Below are 11,526 nucleotides of genomic sequence, written 5' to 3' on the forward strand. Positions count from 1 at the left end.
AAAGTGAAATACTTTAAGGGAAAAGAAAACTCCTCTAACAGTTAAAAGATCCATCAGAGATGAATGAAAATACTGAATTTTTGGAATCAATGAATGGAGCAACGATAGAAACTGACCACACCAATTACTTTTGAGAGAGCCAGTCCTAACATCTACCACTAGAGGTGAAAGTTTAACTCTTTAAGTTACTCCTTGAGAAATAAAACCCAAGAAGATAGGAAATGAAATTCCCACATAAAAAAACAAAACCACATCTAATTAATGTTCTTTTTGGTTTATATTAAATTAGCTGCTCATTCAATTTAGAATCAATTTATGAGTGTTGGTAAAAATCTTCAAGAATGCTTCAAATTATTTTAGATGAAATGTGATGAAAACATAACTCCCTCTCTCATCTTGACAATGCTCTTTTACACTGTGTCTTTCAAAAAAACTGAATAGATTCTTCGACCAAAGTAACTAAGTGATCACACACTCCTGCAGCAATGACTTGAAAGTATCTAAAAATCTAACAGGACATGAAAAATGATATATTTTAATAGGCTTATGCCTGTCTTCAAAAGAGATGCAGCCTCAGGTAGCAGCAGAGTCAGAGATTTATAACTGATACACATTTTATAAGGATCTGCCCATGGTACACAATAAACGTCTAAATTAAGGCTTTTATAGGTTTGTGGTCAAGTCTATGGGTATGCAGTGCTGGATTTTTGTAAAGCATCTCCAGCTTCTATTACCCAATTTGTAAACCAGAAGATGTGCAGATGTGGGTGGGTAGGAACTCTAAGGGCTAACAATTACCTAACTAGAAGACTTGTCTGTAAACAAGTTCTGAAATAAGAGTTGGCAGTGAAACAATTGAGAAGGTGCCTCTCATCTTGAGGAAAAAGTGATGTGTGCCTGCTGATAGAGGTGGTTTTAAAAAAAAGCCAACAGTTGAACTTCATTTCAAGACTTTGAGATTTAGAGACCTAAGGTTTAGCACTACATCCAAGCCAATGGTTCTCATACTTTAGCTTGCAGGTCACCTGGAGGATACTTAGGAAAATGTGGATGACTACCTGGGCCCTATACCCAGAGATTCTAATTTGGGTGATGTAAGTGGTCCAAGCACCTTGCTTTTGAGAAACACCACTCATAGCAAACAGCAGCACACAATCTTTGATTAAACACCAATGAGGTCATTATCTACAGACAAATCCCTCAGCAGACTCCACCATAATAATATGAGGACCAAATTTACCCCCAATTAAGTTTCCTATCATTTTTGCAATTGAAAGTTTGAAATCAATTAACATTTACTAATGATTGTACCAATTCTGAGGAAAAAAGAAGAGCACCAGGGATCTCGATGCTAAAAGAAATCGAATTCCCTAGGAGGTTCATGCTACATAGAAATTAAGTTTCTGCAATAATGTTATAGAGTTGTAGTGTAGAGGGTCTTGTTTTAGTCTTGGTATAGTTTGTGTACTTCTACATTATCTAAGAACTCCAAAGACAAAGTTCATCTACATGCTCTCTCAGGTTTTCTAGATAATAACATTTTCCTGGTTTACATTGATACACAACAAAGTTATTTATTTTTTGGATGCTGGAGACAAACATCTTTATTAAAGATACTACCAAAATTTGGCAAACATTTCAAAACAGATTTGTAAACATAATGCTTCCCTTTTTAACTGGCAGCACTTTGAAAAGACAATACGGTAAGACAACACAACTTGAATCAACATTAGTTCAAAATCCTTACATTTTGACATAACTTATGTTCCCACATGATAAAACAAGTGATAGTTTAAATCAACGTCAACAGATAAACTCCATGAACTGAAAGTTTGTGCTGTTTGATGAATCACAGTATGCTATTGTTAAATATATCCACTCTTTTTTATATTCCTGGCACCCAGGATGAAGAAAAAAATCTTTAAATATACATTTCATGTAGGTAATAACTTCTTTGCACATCTCTCCTCAAAAAATACTTTATAGCAGTATATAAATAGGTTACCTACATATTTAATTTTATAATTTTGCCCCAAAACTATAGATTTGTTTCATTTTCATAACATACCAATTTTGCCCAATGACAAAGCTGACAAACAGTTGAAATGGAAATGCTTTTGTCTTTCACAACAGAAGTAGCAATTGGACAAAAAAACAAAAACAAAACAAGAACAAAAACAAAAACCTACAGTAACACTCGTCAGTTGTTTAACCTGAGCGTTTGGCCTACTAAGAGTAGCAGCTTTTTTTCCTTCATGCACGCTCACATCCACACCACCTCTGCACACACACAGGTCGCGCACACGCGTTCAGACGCTGGTAGGCCACAGTGTGCTTCCCGTTGCTCCAATCAGGTGGGAAGCAGTGTAGCTAATGATTAACCACACTATGTACATAACTAGCAAATACCTTAAGGCAACCATTGCAATGGGGGGTTAACTTGCAGGGCACTTTACTGTTCTAGATTAAGTCAGCCTGTATATATATATGTGTATGTGTAGCTACACACATATACATACTCGTAGACCTTTTTATTTCTTAACCCTCCAATACAATGTTTTAATTTTTTTTGTATTTTGTGCAAATTTCTAAATATTCTACCATTTAAGGCAAAGAGTTTGCATTAAGAAAGGTCAGAAAATAGGCTTATGTTTATCCAAACGCATTTCACCTTGCACATTACTGGTTTGTTTTTTAACACACATAACTTTGAAGTGTGGACACTGGATCCCCAATATCTAAAAAAATCATTGCTAATTACAAACACGTTTATAAGAAAAAAAACTGATTTAAAGTATAGATACTGGATCCCCAATATCTAAAAAAATTTACTTCTATTGACAAACACAAGTCTTGATGGGGGGCGGGGGGAAGGACCAGAAAAAGCAGCTTCAAAATTGCAGGGAAGCAAAGAAATTGGGGGTTGTGGGAGGGGGACAGAAAGAAAAAAAATAGTTAACTCAAGTTTACAAATACTGAAACTTTCGACAGGCAAAGTTTCCTTTTTTAGAATCTTAGAGCAACTCATTTGGAATTTTAAATAAATAAGCTTAAGTTTATTCACATCTTCTGGTCCAAGCAGAGCTCTAGTGCCATGCCTCTGCTTGCTGTTGGTCAAATTCACCTATCAGTCTTTTGATATGAGCCAGCTTGTTATGAAGATACTCGCATCTGTATTTTTCTTCATGGTAATTGGGACTAGACTGTAGATGGAAAAGAACAGGAGGAATCAGGTTACATAATTTGTAATTACTTCCCAACTCCATGTCAGAAAACCAACAGTAATGATACGTACCTGCTTGATCTTCTGATATTCTTGTAAGACTTCTTCATGAACATTCTACAAAATTAAAAATTAGAAATCAGAAGAGAACTTTTTTTGTTTTCAATATATATAGTTAACACACATTTGAAAGGGTGTGGGGAAATATTGATGATGGGAATGTAAATCAGTACAATTACTAAGGAAGGTAATTTGGCAACTGTTATCAATATAGCAAATGCAAAACTGGCTTGGCACTTAGACTTTCTTTCTGATTTACTGGTGTCTGAGTGAAATGATGTGTGTGGAAGGTCAATTGCTGCAGCACTGCTTGTAAAGCAAAAGATAGTAAACAACATCTAAGTGTCCATTAATCCATGCAAAGGAATACTAAGGAGAGCATTAAACAAGGGAGAAGTGTTTATGTACTTATATTTAAAAATTCTCTAAGATGCATTTGTATTGTTCAGTTAAAAAAGCAAAGTGCAGAACAATTTATACAATGACATCATTTGTTTAAAAGAAGGAAACAGAATATATATTCTAAGAATTTCATTAATTCTAAGATGCATATTTCTTCTCATCTGAATGAAATCAGGTGAAGATGTATCATAGTTTAACTTACTTGAACATAACACAATAGTGTATCTTAACATTACACCTCTTAGATTTAATTATGTATGGTATATATGTGAATTTGCTTGTGTATATACCTCTTACACACACGCATGCACACGCGCACGTGCGCGACTCTTAAAGAATACACTGGAAACCAGCACTACTGATTATCTCTAGGGAGGAAAACTGGGTGGCTGGGGAAAATGGCTAACCCTTAAGTATCATATAACCTGATGTACGATGGATCTAAGCAGGTTCCAAATGCTTACATTTATTCTGCACAAATCTATGGTCACCTCATTCTATGGATGGGGATTTTGAGGCAAGTTAAGTAACTTGCCCAAGGTCACACAAGTATTAAATGGTAGGACCTTGGAACCAAACCCAGCATTCTGGTTCTGGAGCTACTTCTAACCACCAAACAATCCTTGGAATACAATCATGTTAGACTGGTCAATAACTACATAGAAAACTACAAACCCGAAACCACCATATCACCGTCTTCTCGCATCCTCAAACACCAACTCCTCTGGCAAAATATATAATTCTAGGCGGCTTGTTTAAGAGACTAAGGCCTCCTAATAGAAGTCATAATGGATATCTAGGGCACAGGCCCTCCCCTGTGGGAAAACTCATCCATTCTCTCGCTCGGTTCCTGTCAGAACAATGGCAGTGGGCCGGGATGGCGGCACCATCTATGCCTGTGAAGTGCGACCAAGTTATCTGGTCTATGCAAGCAAGGAAACACTCGTTTATATTAATCCTTTTGCTAAGAACCATGAGAATAATCAGGTCAGGCTTCTGTTGCTCTTTGAGCTGTAGTAATATTACCACTTAAAGTAGGAAAGTGAAACTGATCACTACCTGCTAACAAATGTCTGTCTCTGGAACAGCTGTAAGCACCATGTTTTTCTTCACTTAAACCCCAAACTTCTGTGGTATTAAGCCCCTTGTTATATTTCATGTCTACATCTTCCATATTCTATGCCAGACTGAGGTTATTTAAAAATTACTTAAAGTATTGACTTGGAATTGGAGTTTTGGGGAACAGTACCAGATCTGGAGCTGTAGCCTGAGTTGAGTTGACAATGCAATAAAATGTATTGATGAATCCAAAATCCAACTTGTTTTCCTGTTTATTTGTGTTTGGTATTCTTCCCAATACACTACACATAGTATAGTAAATGTATTAAGCATATATTACATATTTTACACCTATTACGTTAAATAGAAGGTTATTTTTTCCACTGATAGAAATACAGGTTGAAGCACTACTTCAAATATTTAGATACCAGCTAATTTTAAATAGAAGCTAAAAGCTGCAGAGAAGCTGGTCAGCAAGAAGACCTACTCTGAAGGCTAACAGGATGCCTGGGGGCCTGGGGGTTGGGCCAGGCAGAGAAAAAAGTAAAACATGAAAGTCAGTCCGTCTATGAACAAATGCATTTACCTGATACTCTTTTGAGCCTGGAGAAAGGCGCTTTCGTTGTGCATCCAGTTTGATAAATCTTCTAGCTACGGTCTCCATTCTGGCATGCAAGGCCCTGTATTCATCATACTCTGCATTGAAGTCAGCCTTGTAATTCTGGCGTTGTTCATAGGAGACGATAGCAATATATTTTCTAATAAGGAAAACAGGATAAAAGATAGCCACGTCACTCCTTCCAAGACCTTCCAGGTGAAAGTCTCCCGTGGAAGAGCTTCAGTGAAGGAAAATTAGTATAAAAAGACATGAGGGAATTATGAGGGGATCTGTCTTTAGGCCTTTCACACCTGCTGCCACCAAGGTGCCTCAGGCTTCCTCCCCTTTCTCCCTTTCTGATTAGGCAAATATTTAAAATACAAAAGGGAAACTGTCATTTAAAAAAATGACACAGTATAACCTGTGTAACAGAAAGGCAGTGTTGTGCTATTAGTCTAATTTACTTTCTTAATAAAAATGCCATAAAGCTGTTTTACTTTGGGGTATGAACACTTCTAGGGACCTGGTTAATGAAGGCCATTTTCACAGAGTGTCAGTTTACTCAGTGGTAAGTAAATTAAACCAGCATTTTAATATTCATATTATTTGTTTGTGGATCCAGGGACTGGGATCACATCAGGGTCTTTGCACTCTGTGCTTCTGTCATGGAATGCAAAAATCCCTTGACTTTATTGAGATAAAAATTGAGATTTCAAAGCAATTTCAAACAGGTAGCCCCAGGGGGTACATAATATTCTTCACTGTGGGAAAACCTTGGAGTTCAACCCTCTCCAAAATGGTTTCAGATAACTTTCCAGTTATATTTAAAATGCAATAGCACAGATACCTAGTTGGAAATGTGAGAAAAGTAATGCAGTGAGCAACCTTAATGTCCTCATTAATATTTTTATTCATGCTGAGTTAGGGTGGAGGTTTAATTTCTAAGTGTAACGGAGACTACGGTAGTATGCTGTTTTAAAGCTGCCCCGCTGGTGTCTGTGCTGTACAAGGAACACCGCCAGCCCAGCAAGGAAGCAATCCTTTCCAGACGGGGATGTCCTCACCGCACTGCAGAGGGAGCCCACTAGGGAGACAGTTCCCGGGACAGCATATGTGAGGAGATGGCTAAACAGATTGTGAAACTCAGGTTCAATCTGTCAGCAAAATACTCATCCTGCTTTCTCAAAACTCTCAATATTTCATTTAATAAATTCCTTAGGAAAATTACAAACTGACCAACAGTTGTGTTGCTATTATAGAAGATTATTTGATTATACTGGCATTTTAACAAAAAGCATTTTACTATTTTTATCAAAAAGTATGAGTTCTACAGTTGGTTCTTAATGCAAGAATGGACTAAAATTTTAAACAGTTTGGACAATTTACAACCAGAAGTAGCAGAAATATTCTTATTATATAAAAATTAGGAATACTGTAATTAAGTATGCATTATTCAGAAGTTGACCATTAAGGTTTTATAGTATGATCTTTCGATTTCTTATGAAAGCAAGTTAAGTTTATTTTTGGTAATTTTTCTGAAAATTCATGCTTTCTCACCATTTTTAGAATATTTTTTGTATATATACAAGACTTATTTTTTTGTTAAAATAAATTGCTTTTACTTAAATAAAGCAAGCAATCACATAGGTTATATATTTTTGTAATTTTTAAAGAGCTAAAAACATGGTAAGTGTACAGAAATGCACTGATGAGGCAGATACATCAGTAAGTTAAATTTTTTTTAAAATATAGAATTAACTGATTAGGTTGAAAAAACACAGCCTTACTCCATGGGGAGAAGGTCAGAATTATTTTTCAGTCACCCTACATGATCTGTCATATATAACAAGTATACATCACTAGGGCAAAAAAGAGGAGTTCAAAATCCATCATGAGAGAATGAGAGCATAGTCCTGCAGTTGTTATTTGAGGGGGGTATCAACTTTCATAGCACTCTTAAGGAGAAATGGGTTTGCAGCTGGAGAAATGAACCCCCCATCATCGGTGGAGACAGGTGCTGTCCCCCAACCGACCCTTCCTGGGCCAACTCAGTGGTGCCTGCTTTTCAAAGCTCCTGCACAGAATCTAAAACCATGCACTGCTTCAGATGAGAGAGTACTAAATATGGCTTCTTTTTAGGTAAGAAGAGATGATAACCAGTCTTATGGTTTCCTGCTGTATCATTCGCCAATAACAATAGCTTTCACACTACTGGTAAGCAAAAGTATCACATTTTAAGTATAAAATGTTCTCTACTCTGAAAATGAACATTTCATTGGACATTGAGGGCTAAATGGCATAATTCAACTTTGTCCATCATGAGATGGTACTAAATTGAGAGAAACTGTTCATACAGCCCAAATTCCAGTTTCTATTCTAGATTAAAGGTATTTTGCACATTTGTTCATTTTTTAAGCTATCGACAGCTAGACCTGTTTGCCCTTTCACTCTCCATTTTTCCAGGCTCTTGCAACTTAATTATTTTCTTCTTATGAAGCCTTTGAGTCTGTAAAAAAGCTAGAATTATGTGTCCAAGTTATAATTTCTGTGATAGCCAGTTACAAAAATGTCCCCAGCTCAGCGTTTAGCAACTTGTTGCCACAAGAAAAACATTATAACCTGTAGTAAAGTGAGATGATCAAATTTTACTATTCTCTCCTCTTAAAATTAATTTGATGGCATAGCTTTGTTTAAACAAAATCAATCTATCTCTACTTTGTATTAACTGCAGAGGTTTAAGCACTTTACCAGTAACATATGCAGAGAAGGTCTGTGCATTGATGGACTGTCAGCTTTGAAGAGTCCGATCCCTAAAATCTTCCATAATCAAAAGCTTGGCCTGGCCCCGGAACAAAGGACAGGCTTCTCTATACTTAAGGCCCCTGAGCAGAGCTCTGAGCAGGGGGAGGCACAACCTGCTGAAACCGACTGGGTGGATTTGGGACAAGCAGGCTTAATGGCAGCCTTTCAATTGCAGGGGTGGTTCCAGGACACTATTTCTGGAACTTGTTACTTTTCTGATTTGCAAATTATGGGAAAAGAATTTGCAAACTTTCTAAAATTAAACAGTTCTCTCCCAATGGCAGACATCTGAACTTACATCAAATAATCTGGGAGTTCAATTGTTGAAGAAGGCTCCATGGAGGCAGTGCAACCCTCTTTAACTCCTACAAAGAAAAAAATTCAAGTGTTCACCAACAGTATGGTTAAAAAATGCCTATACTTCTAAAATAGATTAGAAACATCTGGAACACTTTTCCTCAAATTCTGTTCTTCCATCTCAATAAGCAACAGTGAGCAAGGAATACAATTGAACACGAACAATAGAGGCCTATGACCAGCGCCAGCAGAACCGACGCCAGGCATTGAAAGTACCCTGGCTACTGCAGTGTCTGCACAATAAAGGAATTCCATCTTAACCCAAGGTCAATCTTCTATTCTTTTAGCAACAGTTGTGGCATCTGCCCAGCAATTCAAAGACTGTGGTGGCAGATGCAGCCAGACAATGGGAGATAAAATTTTACATCAACATCTACTTTTCCTAGGATTCAAACAAGGCAGACGGGACAGTGAAGGCAGGTAGCAGACTGCTTCCGTCACTGTATTTTTACTGCTACCCTTTCTGTATGCAGACAGTGGAATAGGGTAGGAAATTTTCCCATTGCTTTAAAGTAATTTAAAATAAGTTATTACTAAACACTGATCTACACTCCTCTAATCACTAACCCTCATAATAACAGATTTGTTTTTAAAAGGACAAGTAAACAGATAAAGTGCTAGTCACTCAGAACTATGCTATGAAGTGTATAAAATCCCTCAGTATTTCATTTGTTTGAATGCACCATTTCCAGAAGGTATGTTTACACTTTTTACTTGAGTAATTTTTTATCATTCAAAGTAGAATTAAAGTAATAACTCAAGCCATAACCCCGCCTGCTGGCAAAACATACATGTTCAATATAAAACAAAAGTGAATATTTGATAATTTTTTGGTTTAACATTTTTAAAAAGGACAAAGTATACTAAACAAATTATGCAAACTCTGTGGACTTATTGTTCATAGTAGTCTCCCATTAAACATAGGTGATATGTTCCAAGACCCCCAGTGGGTATCTAAAACCCCTGATAGTACCAAATCCCACATATACTGTTTTTCCTATACATGCACACACTTTACAGCTTCACTTTGGCATATCTGAATTGCCAGCATCACTACTTCTGTGCTGTGGGGCCATTATTAAGTAAAATAAGGGTTACTTGAACACAAGCCCTGTAATACAGAGACAGTCGATCTGATAACCCAGCCAACTCTAAGTGACTGTCAGGCAGGTAGTGCATACAGGGTGGAGACACTAGACAAAGGGGTGATTCACATCCTGGTTGGTACAAAGGGAGACAGTATGAGATTTTATCACACTACTCAGAATGGCACACAATTTAAAACTTATGAACTGTTTATTTCTGCAATTTTGCATTTAATATTTTTGGATCAGGGTTGACAATAGATAACTGAAACCACAGAAAACAAAACTGTAGATAAAGGGGACTACTGTATATTTTATTCACAGGGTAAAAGAGTCTGTTTTTACAACAGCCTTAGTTTTAAAGGAAAAGACATCAAGTGCATGTCACCTGGCTTCTCCTTTGACACAGACACCAACTAAGTTCCAACAAACAGGTACAGGGGATGTGGGTCTGACCTTTCCTCAGTTTGTGATAATCTCAATTGTCTTTGAAAGATGGCACATCCTCATTGAAGGATTCAGAAAGACTAAGTCTGCTTCTCCAGGCCTCCAAGTTAAAGAAGGTTTCTATATCCTGGGACACAGTCTTCCCAGCACTAACCTCTGACTCAGGATCACCATCTGAGGGTGGGGAGTGGGGAGAGTGGGGCAAACCCAGGGATCTGATGTACTAACTCTGAACAGGAGGTTGTATTACCTCTTGCCTTTCCTGACCTGTGTCTATATGACAGTGTTTGAGGAAAAAAGCTTACACCTATCTCTTAGCCCACTATATAGTACCATACTGATGCCAATTTTTCAACAGATATACCATGGCATGCAATATATTCAAGCCAGGTCAATAAAGGCACTGTAACATAATATTCTATAATCAAACTTCTCACATGGTAAAAACACTAGTTAAATCTAAGGACTATATACTTTTCAATATTGAGGGCAAGTTACAGAAAGACAATACTCCTTAAGCTCTATTCATTAAAATAATTTTTCTAAAGTTGTATTTTCCTGGGGAATTTTGCCTTAGTTTGTTGGGTTTAAAATGAGCAGCAATGCTAAATAATGGGTTTGGAGTCTTCTGTGTGCTGACATGTACAACATTATGCTTCTTTGGGTCTCTAGATATTTGGCTTTTAAAGATCCACATCTTGAAATGATTAATTTTACTAATAACAACTGATGTTAGTTTACTCAGATTGCTTTTACTCTGAATGAAGATGATTTTATGAATCTGTAAATGTAATTTCACACCTTGTTTGTTCTATAAAGAATTTGATATTTCCCCTGTGCTAATCTATAATAATAAAAGCTGAATATGCTAATTAGACCAGACGTCCTTCCGGACGACCTTCCTGACAAATCCGGGGCTGTGAGGGAAACCTGGGTCCCGGGTGCCAGAGGGAAGCTGGTGCCGGTAGCCAGGGGAAGGAAGGCCTACTCTTGCACGAATTTCATTCATCGGGCCTCTAGTATTAATTAAAGCAAGGGTGACCCTGTTTCTTTGGCAGAGATGGAAATGAATATTTTTATTGCTAATCGTGTGCCTGGCTAAATCAGTTCAAGAATAGTATATAATAGGTCATGTTGAGGTTGCATAACACCATTACAGTATGGAAAAGGGCAGCAAAGTCCCCCTTCTTTAAAGGGGTATTGAGTATGACAGGGTCATTTCCAAATGTCACTCACCATCTTATTAACAAACTATAGGCCCAGTGCACGAATTTGGGGTAGATTGGGGCCAGGCCTGTCAGGAAAAGGAGATGGCAGGAGATTGGGTGGCTGGCCTGCCCCGGATTGGGGCCCAATCAGGGCCGGGCTAGCTGGGGGGAGGGGCCACAGGCTATTGGCCAGCGGGCCCCACCCCAATTGGGGTGGGGGGACTGATCTGGGGTGGCGCTGGGTGGGGGGAGGAGCTGCAGGAGATTGGCCAGTTGGCCCTGCCC

The 11,526-nt window shown here is 37.8% G+C and overlaps 1 protein-coding gene across 1 annotated transcript in view; it reads right to left on the reverse strand.

Moving 5' to 3' along the window:
* Positions 1-1,548: 1,548 nt before the first annotated feature.
* The window catches only part of ELL2 (elongation factor, RNA polymerase II, 2), an 84,354-nt gene continuing 74,376 nt past the window's right edge, over positions 1,549-11,526 (reverse strand). Inside the window, exons 10-13 of the mRNA XM_005871543.2 lie at positions 8,443-8,509; positions 5,331-5,502; positions 3,296-3,340; positions 1,549-3,203 (exon numbers count right to left, since the gene is read on the reverse strand). Of these exons, the coding sequence (XP_005871605.1) occupies positions 3,087-3,203; positions 3,296-3,340; positions 5,331-5,502; positions 8,443-8,509 (401 nt within the window). The 3' untranslated portion in view covers positions 1,549-3,086. The remainder of the gene's footprint in view (positions 3,204-3,295; positions 3,341-5,330; positions 5,503-8,442; positions 8,510-11,526) is intronic.

The sequence above is a fragment of the Myotis brandtii genome, unplaced genomic scaffold (genome assembly GCF_000412655.1).
Source record: "Myotis brandtii unplaced genomic scaffold, ASM41265v1 scaffold344, whole genome shotgun sequence".
Taxonomy (NCBI): Eukaryota; Metazoa; Chordata; class Mammalia; order Chiroptera; family Vespertilionidae; genus Myotis; species Myotis brandtii.